We start from the raw sequence: 18,899 nt of genomic DNA, 5'->3' as shown, positions 1-18,899 counted from the left end.
TGTCTTATTTCTCGGTATAGAGGCATTCTGGGGGTTAGCAATGTCTATTCTAAATGGATCTTAACAGGAATTTTTTTTTAAAAATGCAATTTAGGCAAAATGCTTAAATACCAGTTTTCCTACCTACCACCTTCCCCCTCATTTCCATAGCCCACTAACAACTGAGAGGACTGGAAATTTAAAGCAAATCTGACCGTGGTCTCTTAAGCTTCTGTTTCTATTGAGGTCTTGCTGAGGGAGAAAGGGGTGGTCATGGCAGTCTCCCAGGCCATTGATTCTACTCAGCAGTTAGTGCTAAGGGTTGCAGTCTGGTGCACACGATCCATCAAAGGAAAGAATCCTAATTGTAGTGGACATAGAATGTGTATATGTCTGAAGAGAATTCTGTTATTCTCATGGTTCCTCCACAACCCCAAATGTCCATTTTGTGAGGCTGATCAATTGCATTCCTAGAGACTGGCTTTCATAGTTTCCTGATATTTTTTGGCCCAGGGAATGAGAAGAAAAAACAAATTTTTCTGACTTCTCACAGCCCTTTCTTGACCCTTATCCTCTCTCCACACTCAGGTTACTGTGTTCCCTATTTGTGAATGAATAATTTCAAAAGAAAACTTTTAAAACTCGTTTTATTACATCTTACATTACTTTCTGATATTGACCAGTTGAAGTGTGTATTCAACATAAATGTTAAAATCAGTTACCAAAAATTATTTACTAGGCAAGATTTTTACCAAACATACTAGGATTAAAGGAAAAAAATACTAATAGGAAGTACTCCAAAATGTTAACTGTTCCTATGGATAATGGGATTGTGGTTATTTATACTTTTTGTATTATCAGCATTCTCAATTAGTTCCCAGGCAGTAAGAACATTAAATCATTAAGGATCCCTTTAAATTTAGGATTGATTTTGCTCAGTGATAATTTGCACAATCTTTGGACACACAGACTCCTCAATTGCACCTTTTGGACACAAAGCCTCCTTAATTGTACCTCCCGTTACCCACAATAACTATGATTAGCAAGTTTTCAAACATTACTCTTAACAGGAATTGTCTTCAAGAATCACGGGTTAATTAAAACTGCCAAAACAAAAATTAGGGAAGTACAGTTTTGAGGGATTAGGCCCAACAAATGTTTATTGCCCTCAAGTGGCTTACAAGTGAACCTGGTGCTGAGAAAAAGGGTCAGAGAATGGGAAATAGTGGGGCCTGGAAAGGGAGAATTTCTTGAGCCCCAGAATGATGGGATACAAACACTCCATCACCCACTCTGCCACCAGCCTCCAATATGTACTTTTTCCTTGACATACGTATAATGCCATTTCCATAAAATGCACCAGAGTCTTCTACCACATTAATTCTGAGCATGGGGAAGCCTCATAGCTCACTTGATCTGTAAGAGCGATTATAAATAGGAAGAGAAACCAACACATCTTGGCTTCTAAACCAGAGTATGAGAATTCCTATTAAGAGTGGAATCCTGACAAAGGGATGTTTCCAGATCTCCCTTGGCTTTATGCCACGTATGTTTTATAACCTCTGCCTCTTTCCCTGTGCCTTTCACCTGGCTAACTTTCTACAATTTAGTTCTTAACTGATGTAATCTGGGAAATCTTTAGTGACTCATAGACCATGTAAGATATCCCTGCCGTGTACTTCAACAGAAGCCTGGATTTATCCTAGCAAAACACTTACTGCACTTCACTGTGATTACTTATTTAGTAAACAGGTATATCACTTAAGCTTTTTTCTTTTTGGTACGGGTATCAAATTCAAGACCTTGTGCTTGCAAGCCTTAAGCTTTTAACTAAAGGCCCCAGTGGCTAAACATAGCAGGTACTCAACACATAAGATCAGAATCAACTTCAGCAGGAAGCTCAAAGCTGTAGGAAGAATTTGTAAGGGGCAGAATGAGCCACCATTCCTTGGATAATATTAAACAGCCTTAGACACCATTAAACTGATGAAGGCCATAATTCAACATTTCACATGCCACATAATTCAACTTAGCATGTGCCTCCACCTCAAAATGCACAAATGCCCTCGCTGGGCAAAGATCCTTGCCATATTATAAGGAGCTCTTTCAGTATCTGCTGCAATTCTGGACTTACTGTGAAGGTACCTAATGGCATTTATATCTATTGGTTTGAAAGTAGGGAGAAGGAGGTATTGGTGAGAGTCCTCATCCTGAAATCAGTTCTAGGAAATACCTATCATTCTTCCATTCAACAATCCTAATGTTGTGTGGATCTCCTCTTATCGTACTGAACTGGGCTAGAAGAACAGAAACTGCTCTCGAGAAACTTCTATGAGTCTTAACCTTAAAGTGAATTTCTTATATTTCACAATTGCATGACTCTTACCCACGGTGTTAGACTCTGGTGTGTGTTCTCTGATGCTGCATAAGGCCTGACCTATGCCTAAATGTTTTTCTACATTCACTACATTCATAAGGCTTCTCCCCAGTGTGTATTCTCTGGTGTTGGGTGAGCGCTGAGCTCTGATTAAAGGATTTTCCACATTCATTACATTCATAAGGCTTCTCTCCAGTGTGAATTCTTTGATGTTCAATAAGGATAGAGCTCCTCCCAAAAGCCTTGCCACATTCAATACATTCATATGCTTTATCTCCAGTATGAATTTTCTTGTGCTGAATAAGGGCTGAACTCCGGCTGAAGGCTTTCCCACATTCACCACACTCATACGGTTTCTCTCCAGTGTGAATTCTCCGATGCCTAATGAGCTCTGAGCTGCCCCTGAAAGCTTTTCCACATTCACAACATTCATAAGGTTTTTCACCACTGTGAATTCTCTGATGTCTAACGAGATCTGAGCTCAAGCTGAAAGCTTTGCCACATTCTGTACATGCATAAGGTCTCTCTCCAGTATGAATTCTCTGATGTCTAATCAGCTTTGAGCTCTGGCAAAAGGCCTTTCCACAGTCAAAGCATTCATAGAGCTTCTCCCCGGAGTGAATTTTCAGTCTTGTAATTTCATTTGAGTTCAGACTGAGATGTCCTTCACTTCCATGACATTCAAAGATGCTCTGTTCCGTGGGGATTTTCTTGGTGAAGGGTGCCAGACTGACAAGTGTTTCCTGGGAAGAGAGCTGATTCACTGTGTTCTGTCCAACACTTCCATTCTGCTTCTCAGTGTTGTCCAGACCTCCCAAAGCTTCAACTACCTGTCCTGAAGCAGTTTCTCCAGGAAGCCTTCCTGGGGATATCAGAGCTGCTGATGTTACACGTTCAATAATTTCTTGCTTTACTGCCAACACTTTGTCACCCACCATCTTGTTATCTAAAACTGAACAGAAAATGCAAGTGTCATTTAGTCCCCATGTTAGAAGAAAGGAAAGTACTGTGGTAGAACATAAACCAAATGAAGTAGGCATTTATCTACTATAAGGAAAATTCTTAGAACTAGCTTCTCAATGTAGAATACAGATCAGTAGCCTGGGGTAGTCGGAGGTGGTCCCCTCAAAGAGTGGACAATAAATGATAGCCAGTATTGGAGGGGAGTAATGGTGAACCAGGAAAGACGGTTTAGGTGACAAATAGGACCATCAGTGAGAAACCAGGAAGTTAGGAGACAATTCTGGATTACAGGAGAAGAGGTTATACAGAATAAGCAGGGTGAAAATATCCAGAGTCTTGCATCTCTACCAAAGTGGCATGTCTACCAAAGTAGGAGAACAGAAGATATAATTTGAGGGTTAGTACTGGATAGAAGAGGAGTAGGTGGACAGGAACTAAAAGAGCATGAAGGCAATTGCATTTTGGAAAATTCCAAAGGGATCAAATAAATATAAACAATAGAATAAGACACATAGAACAATATAACTTATAGGATTTAAAATATGTCTTCAAAATCTATAACTACATGAAGTCAAACTATGAGACTAAGCTAGGTATGGCAGCACATTGCTTGAGTCCCAGCTTCTCAGGGTGCTGAGGCAGAGTAAGTTTAAGGCCAGGCTCAATAACTTAGTGTCAGGAGCATTTCTACATAAACTTTGGGGAAAAATCTTTTCATAATTAAAGTATGAGTATAGCTGTCTAAGGCCCGAGGTTGCCTTGCCCATGAGGCTATGGCTTGCAGAAACAACGCCATCTGCCTCCGGACACAGCTGAGGCCTCAATGGTCTGTGATGCTGTGGTGCTCAAAGACAAGATTACATCGCTGGAGACATCCTGGTTCCTTGAGAGCCCATTAGTAATCCAAAGAGAAAGGTTTCACCTGAGGAGGGACAAATTCCTTATTAGCTTAATTCATCCGCCTACTGTCCTGGGAATGCTCTCCTTTTCACCCTCATTAGCATGAGATTTGCATCAACATAGGATCTCTGCCCCCTCCAAGTCACCTGATACTCCCTCCAATTATTGTGTGTACCCAGCAAATGCTGGCTAGTACAGAAGAGTCTTGGTCTTTGCGCACTCTGAGACACTGACCTCGCAGCCCCCCAGATACTTTGAAATTACACAAGTCTCTATTGTCTTTTGCTTTAGCCCTCGCCATCCCCCTTTTTAGGCAGTTGGAGGAAATCAGCCTCTGTAGTGAGACTCTACCTCAAGGTAAAAATAAAAATTTTAAAAAAGAGAGGTAAGAGTGTAACTCAGTAGTAAAACACTTGCCTAAAATGTGTAAGGCAATGGGTTCAATATCCAGTACCACATACACAGTATGAAACCAGAGAAAAACTTTGACCTTAGATGTATAAATCACAAAAGCATCAAGATTTACTTTTCAACTATACATTTATGATTATATAAGAATTAGATACTAGTGTGAGAAACTTAAAGTGTAAATAAAGATTAAAATGATTAAATGAATAATTGATAATTTGAAATATTAAAAGGTCTAAAGGGGTAGGGGTAGTGGGAGGGGAAGGGGAATGGAAAGAAGGGAAAGGAAAAATTATGAGAAAAGAAAAAAAATGGAAACAAAATCTATGTAAATAGGGAAGGGTGGAGGGGGTGAAGGGCGCACAGGTAATGGGGAAAAAAATAAGAACTAAGACACATCATGTACAGGTACAAACACCCAATGATAAATGTAAATGTATACCTAAAATGTACTAATAAAATAATTTTTAAAATAATAATAAAAATAAATATGCTCACAAAAAAAGGAGAATTAGATAAACAGTTAAAATAATTCCTAGAAATGACAGAAAGTAAAAGTAGAATAAGAAATAGTCACCTGAGTTCTTAGAAATGTTAGCACAGAAATAACTCAAAGAATTCAAGCCCAAAATCCAGGAGCTGGATGGTGGGGTGCACATTATAGTAGGCTCTCCCTGCTACTCCTGTTTAGCCTAAAATCCTTTTAACTAAGGATGTGGCCTCTCTTGCACATTTGACAGATGCTTTTACTATTAATGCTATTAGATAATGCTCCACCCAGACCTCATTACAACTGTGGTGCCTCTTTCCCTCAGCTACTTTGAGAGTTGGCTCCTTCTATGGTCTGAATGTATGCAACCCTCTAAAATCCACATAATGAAATCCAAACCCCTAAGGTGATAGTATTAGGGGGTAGAGGGTTTCAGGAGACTATGAAGGCAGAGCCAGCTTTGGGTACATAGCAAGACCCTGTCTGAAAACCCCCTCCCCAGAAAAGAAAAAGCCCAAGAAGCACTTAAATTACAGTAGAGTCTCTGTCCCTTAAGCCCTTTAAAAAGAAAGTAAAAATAATCTACCCTAAGTGATTCAGACATGGCTACACCTTGGGTGTAGCTTGTGTTCAGGGCCCATGTATGGCCAAGTTGGTCCCAGTGTGGCAATGTGGGAACTGATGGAACCATTTAGAGGTGGTAGTGGGAGCTCCTTAGGTCAACTGAGGTTCTGCCCTTCAAAGGGATTAAGGTATTTCTCATGGGACCCTAGTCAGTTTTTCTGAGAGGATTGCTATAAAAGCCTAAACCTGACCCCAAGTCACTTTTTGCTTCCTGCCTTAAAATGTGATTACTCACCCTGCATGTACTCTTGTCACTGTGATATGACACAGCAGAGGGCCTTCCCCAGAAATGAACCTGGAAAAACTGTGAGCTAAAAATATTTCTTTCTTTATAAAATGAGCCACCTCAAGTATTTCATTATAGTGATGAAAAACTGACTTAATATTGTCATTTAGCTGCTTTAAGACAGGGGAGTAGATGATTTTTTCAAAATCCATTTTAATGTACCTCTCACTTGGTATGGAGGATATTTGAGAGGGCAGTATCAGGTTATGATGTATGGGGAAGAACAGAGAGGGAGTTCTTAAGGAGACCTCAGTGGATGAATGATATGGATTTCTTTGGTGAATTGTAAAGGTCTAGGACAGTGATGGTGAACCTTTTAGAGCTGATAACAATGATAACAAATAGCCAGCTGTGGCATATGTGCCATAGGTTTGCCACCACTGCTGTAGGATCTGGCTCTCAGGCTTGGTCCTTACAAACCTGATTCTATCATCATACAATAAATAGATTCACCTCTTGGGACAGATTCTTATTAACCAAGCTCATGAAACTGAGCAATAAAACCATAAAGAAATTCAATGAGTATTATGGCTTATATCTAAATCTCTCCCCCAAACCTCATGCACTCAAGAGGTGGAGCTTTTGGGAGTGACTGGATCATGGGTGTGTGATACTGGATTAGTCTGCTGATCGTTTAGTAAGGTTATAGGTTTTGATGGTGGATTTACTAAAGGGGGAGGACTTGTTGTGAGTGTGGGTGACACCAACCAATAGGCTTGTAGCCTGGATGGAATAAAAAGGGAAAGAAGAAAGAAGTCTTGCTGCTTCCTGCCTGCCATGCCATGAACTGTTTCTCGTCTGCCATTCCACCTTGCCTTGGAGCTAGCCCCCTAGAGACTGAAACCTCTACAAATTGTAAACTAAAATAAACATTTCCTCATTTAACTTGTGGGTGCCAGGTATTTTCTCTCAGCAACAAGAAAGTAATTAAGACAATGAATAATGTAACAAACCAAACTGAACTAATGCACTTTCTTATAACAGCTGAGCTTCATAGGAAGTTAATAAGGTTGCTTGGTGAAGATGAAATCAGAAGAGTAGTTAGATGTAACAAAAGTTTAATGGGAACAAGCTAACAAGCCTGATGTAGCTGCTGCCTATAGGGTTGATGTTACCAGTAACATAATCGAGGTCCCTTTGGTTCTCAAACTTGGCATCCAGACAGCTATCAATTTATTGCCTCCTGGTTTCAAGTCTACCCTTCACTGCCCTACCTGTAATAAAGGCACCACGTGAGCTCTATCAGCAGAGGGAGCCAGAGGAGCAATGGAGGAAGAATGAGCTTTTCTTCCCAGATCCGGTCTGTTCTCTGTTCCTGCAGCATGTGGGACACTCAGAGGCACCATCCCCTCAGCCTCCCAGCAAATTGTGTGCCATGTCACCTCCCTGTGGGGGCTTTCTGGCCCCAGAGTGTTGTTCCTCAGTGAGTTTGACCATCTGGACACTTCAGTGAAATCTCCCTTCACCAGGCCGTGCCTTGCCCTCCTGAACAGGATGTGGACCTCATTCCTGGTAGGACGGAAAGACATGGCACCCTCTTGCAGGTGTTTTTCTTCCATGAGCATTGAGCCTCCGCCACAGAGACTCCCTGTATGCTATTCCTGTGCACTTCAGAGCTTGGTTTTAGTTACAACACTTAGTGGTTAACGAGCCATGGCAAATTTGATAGCCCTCTCTTCTATCCTCAACCCTAAATGGATTGAGGCTCCTTACCTTTCTCATAGAAAGCCTGAGGCTCCTGAGTCTGGCTCTTGCACTGGTTCACCAAAGGCTGTGGTAAGCTGCTCAGAGATGTCAGTGCTCCCATGGGTGTCATTTCCTTCCAGATCATTTCTTGGCCATCAACTGTATCCTAAGAGTAATCAAGCACAGCACTATGAGTCTGAGGCTACACAAGATGAAAATGCCTAGAGCGGTGGGGTAGAACAGGAGGAATCAGAAACCTATTTAGATTATTAGAGAGAAAACAAAAGCATTAATACCCCTTGTAACTTGAGCCAATAAGTAAATAATACAACAAAAGACAAAATTTAAATAATTCCCTGAGAGCCTAGTTAATTCCACTCACAATGGCATTAACTTACAACAGATCAAACAAAGAAATAAAAACATCTACTTCTTACCTGTTGCCTTGGTTCATCAAGTTCTTTCTCCAGCTCCTCCAGCAGAGTCACAGCGTCCTCTCCATTCTCTGGCCGGTGCCTCTGCACCCAGGCCTGTAGCTCCTCTGGCAGGATGGCCAGGAACTGCTCCAACACCAGCAGCTCCAGGATCTGCTCCTTGGTGTGCGTCTCTGGTCTTAGCCACCCACAGCAAAGCTCTTGGAGTTGTCTCAGAGCCTCCCGGGGTCCGGCAGAGTCAGAGTAACCAAACTGCCTGAACCGCTGGCGGAAGACCTCCTGACTCTGGAGGTTTCTCTGAAGGACAAAGTCCCGCCCCCAAACATAATTCTCTTCTTCAACCTTCACAACTGTAAGTCCTTCTTGTTCTTTTGGAGCATAGTAGGCCAAGGCTGTGGCCTCTCCTGACATTCTAAGCAGAGAAAGTTGAAAAACCTGCCCAGTTGAGGCAGGGACTTGGTGGAGCCTTGTGTCTGGGGGATTCCTTCTGAATTCCAACTCTTCAGGATCTCCCTGAGGCCAACAGTACTCAAGTTACATAGATGCTTGAAATGTAAATACAAGTTTTTTAATGCCAGTTACTAGGGAACATAGCACTGTAAAGAAAACTGACTAAAAGACAGCTTCCATATAAATGATTTATCTTAGACGATTCAAGAATTTTTTCAGGATGTGAAACAAAATTTTAGTATAGTTGAAATCAATTCGACTTTTAGTAATAATGTTAGGGACATTAAGGATAAGAAATAGTACTCTATAAAGACAATCACAATTATGCTCATTCACCAAATGAGGCTACTGAGAACTGTAAGCTAATCAGAGCCATACAGGGAATGAGGAGCATAACTGGGTTCTGCAGGTGAAATATTTAGTTCTTGCTATTATAGAATGGGTTCTCCTCAAAAAAGGGAACATAGGGCCGGAGATTTAGCTCAGTAGTGCTAAAAAAGGAACACATACTTAATAAACATTTACTATAGCCCAGGCAGTTTACAAATACTACTTTATTGGGGTTGACAATAACAGTGCAGTATTATTATTCCCATGTTTAACAGATAAACTGAGCTTCTTGAAAGTTTATAATTTGTCCAAGGCCCCATATTGGTCAAAGACATGAACCCAGGGTTTCTCAACTCTTGCTCCTTTTATTTCAGAATGGATTAATTATGCCAAGAATAATCTTGGGTGTTACTGCAAATCTGGAATGATGGTTAAATGTTAGGAAGGGGCCATGGAGAATAGCCATGAATGTACAAATAAGGAAAAATTATTTTGGATTTTAGGTCACAAAGTTCTGACATAATACAAAGAGAAGTAGACTCTTTCATATTATTTCAACAAATATTTGCACATTTACTATGTTCTAGGCAGTGTGATAGTATCTCAAAATATGTGTTCTGTCTCCAAGCACTCCAGGATTAGTTTGGGAAAATGAAAAGTAAACACACAGAGTGATAAACCCAAGTATAGTAAGCACAAGGAAAAGACTATTGACCAAGAGCAAGAAGAGAAGGGCTGGAAGAGCCAGAGAGAGCTGCTTGGAGGAGACATCTCGGTAGAGTCTGATCTGAGTGAGCCAGGTGAATATGCAGGGGAAGGTCATTCAGGCAGAGTCAGAGCATGACAGCAGGTGTCCCACTGAAGAAATCACATGTGATTTGGAGAGGTCAGACTAATGGTTGTCACCTCTGGTTATGGCTCAGAGTCAGCCATGGAGCATGGACCCCATGACAGATTCACTGAGTCAGACTCTCCAAGATGGGGCTGCATTAAGTCCCCCAAGTGCTTCTGATGTGTAAGAACCCTGCTCTAGAGCCTAGAATGTAGTTAAGGAATAGTGCAAGAAGAGGCATTTGTACAGGAAGAGCCAGGCCATCGAGAGTCTGGGATGGGCCAGGGGATTCCTATGGCCACACAAATGTCTGGAGGAAGAGTGATGTGGAAAACAGATGGAAAGTTTGGTCAGGAGACAATGAGGCCCTGAGCTATGGGAACCAAAATAAATACAGGAGATTTGACAGGACATCAGGGCACTCTAAAAAGGGTTTAGAAGAGAGAAGAGCGAAAGACTCAAGTTTCTGGCTGTTCCTGATGATTGGAGGATGCTGGTGTCCTTTGCTCAGCTATTCATTAAGAAAGTTAAAGCTGAGATGCCTTCAAAGCAGCGTTTCCTAAACTGTGCTTTGCCAGATAGTAAAAGATGCTTTCTATACTCCACAGAGAACCTGAGAAGTTTCTTCTTAATATTTTAGTATAACAAAAATACTAAATACATTTCTTTAGTTTTTTTCTTCAGTATTGGAGACTAAACCTAGAAACCACTGAACTATATGTCCAGCCCTATTTATTTATTTATTTATTTAGAGACAGGATCTCACTAAGGCTGGCCTCAAATTTGCAATCTTTCTGACACAGCCTCCTAAGTGGCTCTTTAGGTCTTATTATGTAAAATTGGCATTTAAGAAATCAAGAGATGATGGATTGCCAGATCCATGCATGGGTATGTAAACACCATTTACCAGGGCTGCATCATATTGATATACATCCTTCACTTAGTGACTACTAATCTGTTATGTCTCTTGCCTTTTAATTCCTATGTTTGTGATATTATTCAACTTTTATTATAGATAATGTGCCTCACCAACTTGTCCTCCATGGGTGTGTGGCCAAGGGAAGTCTATAACCATAAAAAAATCATCTTTGCTCATTCTCCATCTCCTTCACAAGTCTACTCACCTCTATATCAGAGTTCCATAAGTTTAGCCCTAAATTCTTATTTTCACTCTACTTTCCTCCTAACCTACCCTACCTCACCTTATTACCATCCATCTGGTTTAGACCTCCGTGTGCTCCAGATCTGTTTACACAGTTGTTCACTCTCACCACAACTTCTCCTGAATTTCTCAAACTCAACAATTCATGATTCCTCCCACCTCAAATCTGCTTTCTCCCAGTAGTTCCCTCTCAGAAAAAAGGACTATCCATCTGGGTGTGGGTCAGAAACCTGAAGGAATCCCTAACAAAGTCCTTTCCTCTACCTCCTTTCATTTAATGCAAATTAAGTTCCACTGATTTTATTTCCTATCTCTAAAATTTGCCCTTCTTCCTCTCTGTCATCACCAGCTTTATCCCTGCAGCCATTTAATCTGTCACACTGCACAAAAAGTCACCAACTGGCTTCCCCACATGCACTCAGTACCCATCAATCTGTTTTCTATGTTGTAGCCAGTGATCTTTTCCAAACTGTAAATCTGATCATATTCTTCTGAAGTTTTTTGTTTTGCTTTTAGTGACTTAAAAATAATATTCTCGGGCAAAAGGGGATTATTCAAAAGCACCGAAAACCTCCTCCCGGGATTGAGCCCAGTGGCACCCCCTGGCCATGGGTACCTCTGGTGGGGCAGAAGGTGACTGAATTACTCAGATGTGAACACCATCTTCTAGGTTTTGTGTAAAAGGCCCCCGATACTTCAAGTGGCCATTTTGGAATTACAGTGTTTTCGGATAATTTTGCCCCAGAAGTTTATTAAAATTGGCAAGAATCATCTCTGAAGTGAATTGATAGTGCTATCAATTCAACAAGCTACTCAGTAAGAGACCCAGACATTTCATCAGTATTTTGCTTCAGACAGATTATATAACTGGCTAACGTATTTCAGGTGGTGGCGCCCCTCCAACCTCTCTTGTTGGTGTTCTTCAGCCAAAACTGTAAGATATGATTGATTTGTGTACTGAGTAGTTTCAGCAGTTTCAAATTACAGTTTAAATATTGTTGAAGTTTAATGGCAATTTATTTTTACCTTTATTAAAAGTTTTAGGGATTTTCTGACCTCAATCCTTTTCATGTCTCAATGGAACAGCTTTTCTAGATGAAGACATTGAAAGAATACAGAGTTTTTTTCTTTTCATCTTTTACTTACAGGAAAATTTAAGATGTTGCAGTTTCCCACCAGTGTGGTAGTACTGAGATAGCTATTTGTATCTGTGTGCCGAAGTTTAGGACTACGCTTCAGATGTGAAATTTTCTTTTTGTTTCTACTTTTTGGCTCATAACTTGGATGTTTCTTCTGGAGTAGGATAAGTACAACAGTGACAAGTACATGGAATAATAAAGAAGGCTTTGATCTTAAATCCAAGGAACTTGGCTAATTTTGGAGATAGCCATATGAAAACTTTAAAACAGAAGAATGGGTAGCTGACTTGAAATAACTCTATGTCAAATAGTCATAGGTTAACTATCTTCAAAGAACTTGGATACTTCAGAGGATACAAAATAAAAAAACAAACTGGAAAACATAAAGATTACAGAGAAAAAATCAACACCTTGTGCAGTCCTGTTGGAATTGGGACTTGCCACGAGGTGTTGAAGCCTTGTTTCACTGTGTCAGAGAGAGTGGACCTAAATGGCACAGCATGACTTTGCTCCAGCCTGGCTTAATTTTCCTACTCCACCATCATCAACAAAATTCTCAAAGAATTTTGAGAAACATTCTAAAAATTTTTCACGGACAGAAAATCGATATGATGTGAACTGTCGATGACATAACTCTTCAGATGGCTTTGATTCTGGTATTGGGCGTCCTAATGGAGGTACCTTTGGAAGGAAAGAAAAAAATGGATGGCGTACACATGGTAGAAATACTACTGAAAACGTAACTCACCGAGGGGGATACCATGGTGGAAATTCTCATTCTCGTAGCAGTATTTTCCATTCTGAAGAAAGCCAAGGACTACATGAAAACAACATACCTGACAATGAAACTGGGAGGAAAGAAGACAAAAGGGAGCAAAAACAGTTTGAGGCTGAGGACTTTCCATCTTTAAATCCTGAATATGAAAGAGAACCAAATCAGAAAAAATCTTTAGCTGCAGGTGTATAGGGCCTACACGCCCAGACACACACATACTACCCAACCAAAAAAATCTCCGAAGCTCCTCTCTTAGAATATTCTCCGAATCCTAAATCTAGAGCTCCAAGAATGCTGGTCATTAAGAAAGGTAATACAAAAGATTTACAGCTATCTGGATTCCCGGTAGTAGGAAATCTTCAGTCACAGTCAGTTAAGAATGGAACTGCTCCAAGTGTTTATAAAGGCTTAATCTCTCAGCCTGCCGCTCCACCTACAAAACCTATACAGTGGAAAAGCCAAACTAAAGAAAATAAAGGTGGAACTTCTTTCCCTCATGAGTCTGCATATAGTGTTGGCAACTTCAATGCTTTTAAATCAACTGTCAAGAATTTTAGTCCATCAACAAATTCAGTGAAAGAGTGTAATTGTTCAAATTCCTCTTTGCCTCTTTTTAATCAACAGCCTTGTCTAACCAAACTGACACGAATTCACACTGATAAGAGTGAATTTTTGAAAGCACTGAAAAGGGAGAGTAGAAGAGGAACATGAAGATGAAAGCCATGCTGGCTCAGAGAAGGATGAAGACTCATTCAATTTGCATAATAGCAATAGTACTCATCAAGAAAGGGATATAAATAGAAACTTTGATGAAAATGAGATTCCACAAGAGAATGGCAATGCCTCAGTAATTTCCCAACAGATAATTCGATCTTCAGCCCTCCCACAAACTGATATTCTTTCCGGTTCACTTGAGGCAGAAGACAGGTTGTTGAAGGAGATGGGCTGGCAGGAGGACAGTGAAAATGATGAAACATGTGCTCCCTTAACTGAGGATGAAATGAGAGAATTCCAAGTTATTAGCGAACAGTTACAGAAGAATGGTCTGAGAAAAAATGGTATTTTGAAAAATGGCCTGATCCGTGACTTCAAGTTTGGACCCTGGAAAAACAGCACTTTTAAACCCACAATTGAGAACCATGACACAGAGACAAGTAGCAGTGACACACCAGATGACGACGATGTGTGAAGGATTTCCCAACAGCTTTAGAAATTTTAGTGTGATACATCTCTCATGCAGTTTGGGGTGAATTGTAAAAATGAAGAACTATAATTTATGTAGTGAAATACTCCATTAGAAGATGATTTTGGGGGGGACTTCAATGTGAAGAAAACCAAGAATATTGGGTTGTGTTGTGCTGAACATTATTTCTTTGTAAATGAATGTTGTAGAAGTGAGGACTTTGGTTGATCCAACATTGACTTTCTTCATCACTGCAGCATTTCTCTGACTAGCAATGTGACGATGTAACAAATGAGAGATTCTCATTTAATAATAAAAATTGTGTAAGGTTTTGCAAAAAAAACCTCTCTCACAGTCAAGTTCACTGACAGGGTCAGTGGTTGGTTTCAACTTTTGATCCCTGATGTGGCTGTAATTTGTTGTCAGCCAGGCTGGAGACACCTCATGTTTCTGTTGGCCTGGGTATCCATGGCTCATCACTAGTAACTGGCTAGTAACTGATTCCAGCTGATGTCAGGAAGCTCAGCTGGGGCTACCAATAGGAATGCCTACACATGTTCTCTCCATGGGCCTCTGACCAGTTTTCCAAAAACAAAAACAGTGATGCTCTCTCTGACTACACTCATTTCATTCACGTGGGAATGCACTCCAGCCTAGTCAGAATCTCCTAGACGTGGACACAACACCTGTATTTGTAATACATTCTGCAAATGATTCTGAAGTCTAGTTAGGGTTGAGAATGCTGGATCAGTCAAGGAGTCATCAGAAACAAGACTAAAGAGAATTGTGTTTCTTGCCCTCAGTGTTTCTCTCACATTGTCAGTATATATTCTTTGGGGACTATTTGGCTAATACTTGTTTTATCCATGACTGTCTTGAGGTACAATATATCAACGTTTTTGCTCACTGTTATATCCCCATCACTCAATCTAATACATGATACATAGTACATTCTATATATAAGAATGGATGGAATTATAGTCAAAGAATTTCAGAGGCAGTGGTCAGTACAGTATTGTCAAGTTGCTAATGTGGACTAAAAATGTTCCCACAGCATCTTTCTTATACTACAGGGAAGTGATCTAGTTCACAGAAAGAACACCGGCTTTGGACTCAGGTAACCCAAATTAGAATCACTGTGCAGTCTCTTACTAGGTGTGCGACCTTAGTCACCAATGAACCTTTCTGAGATTCCCATTTCCTCTCCTAAAAATGGAGCTAACAATGTAATGCTGCATTTGTAGATTTGGAAATAACATAAAACATCTGAATAGTGCTGTCTGGTGTATTAAACATGTCTTTTTATTCCAAGGCTTTGACATCTGGGTCTTTAATGACACTGGATGGCACTCCGAAAGCTAGTCAATTCCTAGAGATAGTAAACAACTCACGCGTGAGCATGCCTTTCAAGAAAACCAACAGACCCAGAGCCCACATCACTACCTCCCCTATCAGGCTGTCACACTCAGGACAGTCCTGCCCTAATCACTTCAGGATCAGGTACCAAACAACTAGGGACAACTTCAATGCCCCAGAGCACACTGAAAGTTTTCAAACTAGCCAAACTAAGCTTGCTTACCCTGCTTTGATTGTTTGTTTCACACAGAAACCACAGCAAAAGCTCCTGGTCACTCTTTCCTCACTCCCTATGCCTCCTGATTGTTCCTTGGTGCTTCCTTGCCGAGGAATGCTCCCTTCTCTTGAAAACTGACAGTAAGAAACTATCTTTTCAACAGCAATCATCTCCTGATCTGTTCTCCTCACAACACCTGAATAATAACAAAATCTACACTTTGAAACAGGGGCCAGAGTAAATACTCAAGGCACGATAGACATGAGGCAGGTACGGGCAAATTTCACATCACTAGGCATGGGTTACAGAATAGGCTTTAATGGGGAAATTTACGAGCCAGTAAAAGAAAGCGCAGACCCCTTGATTCTTCTATCGCCTCATAAAGGAAATCTGGAGAGAGGTGCTCTGATGTTTAAGGGGAGAGCTCCCACAACCTGCTTGTGTGCAAATTTGAGAAAGTAGTCCTGTCGATGGGAGGTGTAAACCGACTTCTTTGGATCAGATGCCTAGATTTAGTTGTCATTTGTTTATGAAATAGTCTAGGAAACCAGCTACCCAGACCTGTGGGGTGTGGGGCTGGAAAGGTGGGAAGCCCTGACCTTGGGTACAGCCCCTCCCCCTGGAAGAAGGTCCTAAGTGTTCATCCCAGCAACCCAGAGGGAACCTCCAGAGCACTTCCGCACAATCCTGCTTGCAAAGGCACGTTGTTACTGCAACATATCTGCATTATAATGTAATATATGTTTCCTTAGTTTTAAGAGAAAACAAGGATTGGGCCTTAATTACACACTCCAGCACCTGCTTTAAGTGCTGTTAATTCATTTTATCTTCACATCATTCTTCGGCGGAAGTTCAACTGTTGGGAAAGAAAAAACACATGCAGTTTGCTCTAGGGCGTACTGCCTCTAAGTGATGGGGTCTGGACTGTTCTTAAATTAAATGGTCTGACGCCAGGGTCCATGATCTTAGATGCCTACTCTGCTGTAATGCCATTTCACACTTCTACCCGCAACCGAATCAAAATGCGTTTAGAAGAGGGCTTGCGTTTTTTCACACATTTCTTTAATAATATTTACTGAGGACCAATCTGTGCAGACATTGTGCTGGGTATTAAGCAAAGAGTTACGAAGACAGTGTCCTTGCCATTGCAGAATTTAAAAGTAACGGGAAGCACCGCATTAAGCAGATGGCACACATAATTGCCTAACTCAGTTGTGTTTTTAAAAGTACAAAAAGAAGGGCCGGGGATTTAGCTCAGTGGTTCCGCCGCCTGCCTTGCGAGGGCAAGGTCTCGAGTTCGATCCCCGATACCAAAAAAAAAAAAAGTGCAAAAAAGGTGCTCTCGGAGTGTCTGATTAAGGATCTCGCCCAAACTGGAGAAGCCAAGACGGATGGCTGAGTCCTGACCCAAGAGTAAGCTTCGGCCGGTGAGAGGTACTGGGGCAGTGGCCCGGCACCCTGGTTGCGCCAGGGACCTGCTGCAGGAGTCGGGGGGAACGAAGGGCTGGTGGAGGAAGCACTGAAAGGATGGGCGGACCGACCTCAGGCCGACAGGTACCCCGGGGGCAGGCTCACCGCTGGTACAGCCACAGGCTCCACCCGTAGCGAAAGGAGGCGAGGGAGTCCGAAACGGAAGGTTTAGGAAGGATCAGGTACCGCACCACCTGAACTCCCCACTCACCCTTCTCTCTGCGGGCTGCGAGCCCCGACCCCACAGAGCAGGCGGAGCGCGCTCCCGTTGCGCCCACCGGAACTGGGGTGGATGCGCCCCTCTAGGAAAACCGGAGGACTGTAGCTCTATGGCCCGCTCGCGGGGTCCTGGAAAGAGGAGGTGACTTTGAGCACCTAACCAGATGTTACATTTGAATCAGTCCTTGACAGTACTATCAGCTCAGTGACTGGAAGGGAATACTGTACTAGGTTTTCAAGGTATGTTCTGTATCTGTGTGTCCAATATGGAAGCCATTAGTCACGTGAAGCTATTTAATCACTTGAACAATGGCTGATGGAACTGAGGAATTAAGTTTTTCATTTTATTGAACTTGAATTAAATTACACTTAACGTGCTGCATGTGATTAGCAGCTACCACACTGGAAAGTAGGTAATAACCCACTGAGTAAAATAAACATAGATTTTTAAAATATTTTTATTTTTATTTTTTGTACTGGGGATCGAACTCAGGACCTTGCACTTGCGAGGCAGGCACGGTGGCCCTGAGCTAAATTTCTGGCCCTTAAACATAGATTTTTTTAAATGAACCTGATCAAATAAAAAATGTCCAAAAAAAGACTAAAATTATTTTCTATTTTAATGAAATAGATCAGATAAGAAATGTCAAAACAAGACTTCCATTTTTAAAGTTCATAAAGTTTATACACAACATTGTCAATTTGTAGGAACTAGCAACTCTGTTTTGTTTTGTTTTGAGACAGGGCCTCACTGTAGTTCAGGCTGGCCTTGAACTCACTGTGTAGCCTAGGCTGGCCTCCAACTCACAGCAATCCTCCTGCCTTAGCTTTATAAGTGCTGAGATTACAGTAGTGCACCACCACACCCAGCAGCAACACATTTCCTAATCTATAAATTCCACCACTGTTTAACGAACAGATGAATACACATATTGTTTAGTGAACAGATTAATACAAGTATCTGTCCAGGAAAGTGGAGAGTGATACATACCTAGGATAATGTCTTTAACTTTGATCTTTAGTGCTGTGATTGTGATTTCTATAGAGCCTATAGAATGCTAGTCACAGAGCTAGCAATTTAAGAATCACAAAAACTGTGGTAAGACTACAGGCCACTCAATATTGCTTGACAGTCTTACTGTTTTCTAGCTGGCTCAAACTTTCGACAAAGACTATTTAAAAGCATTTCCACTCTCTTCAAATCTTCAGTTTCTCTCTCCACCCCTCATTCTTAAATGATAGTATAACATCCTTTTTCCTAGTGAATGTAAACTTTTGGTTTATAACAATCTCAGATGGCCACTAACCTACCTGAGCCTGCACCCAATGTCCCCTACCACTTTTTGATAGAATGGAAGAAGAGTTCCTCCTGTCTCAAAGGCCTATTCCTCCACCTGTGCCCTGGGTCCCATTCCCTTCACCAGCTACTCTTTATCAGTCATACACCATCAACTCCTCATTCTCTGCCTGTGTTGTCTAGTCTTGCTCCTGGATTCTTCCTACCATTTTTCACATATTACATATTTTTTGTCTTAAAAATTATCAACCACCAGCCAACCAAAACTTCATCTCTAAACTCTATCACATAATTTCTTTTCTCTTCTTCAACTGAAGTATCT

General features: G+C 41.2%; 1 protein-coding gene and 2 pseudogenes across 5 annotated transcripts in view; 2 read left to right on the top strand and 1 right to left on the bottom strand.

Annotated features, from left to right (window-relative positions):
• Positions 1–609: 609 nt before the first annotated feature.
• Zscan30 (zinc finger and SCAN domain containing 30) overlaps positions 610–18,899 on the bottom strand; it is a 29,940-nt gene continuing 11,650 nt past the window's right edge. For 2 of the 5 annotated variants that reach the window (XM_013075997.3, XM_087193362.1), the window contains exons 2-4: positions 8,151–8,660; positions 7,741–7,879; positions 610–3,308 (exon numbers count right to left, since the gene is read on the bottom strand). In XM_013075997.3, coding sequence (XP_012931451.1) covers positions 2,374–3,308; positions 7,741–7,879; positions 8,151–8,558 — 1,482 coding nt within the window. In that variant the 5' untranslated portion in view covers positions 8,559–8,660 and the 3' untranslated portion in view covers positions 610–2,373. Of the gene's footprint in view, positions 3,309–7,740; positions 7,880–8,150; positions 8,661–17,132; positions 17,405–18,899 lie in introns of those variants that run through there. The other 3 variants (XM_087193383.1, XM_087193375.1, XM_087193369.1) reach the window with 3 other exon arrangements.
• LOC147830122 (vasculin pseudogene) lies at positions 12,396–13,027 on the top strand (annotated as a pseudogene).
• LOC147830121 (vasculin pseudogene) lies at positions 13,127–14,124 on the top strand (annotated as a pseudogene).

The sequence above is a fragment of the Heterocephalus glaber genome, unplaced genomic scaffold, assembly GCF_053883595.1.
Source record: "Heterocephalus glaber isolate CG9 unplaced genomic scaffold, H.glaber_assembly_v1.0 deba00000331, whole genome shotgun sequence".
NCBI classification, from domain to species: Eukaryota; Metazoa; Chordata; class Mammalia; order Rodentia; family Bathyergidae; genus Heterocephalus; species Heterocephalus glaber.
Note: the sequence above shows the minus strand (reverse complement) of the source record. Positions and strands in the feature narration are given on the sequence as shown.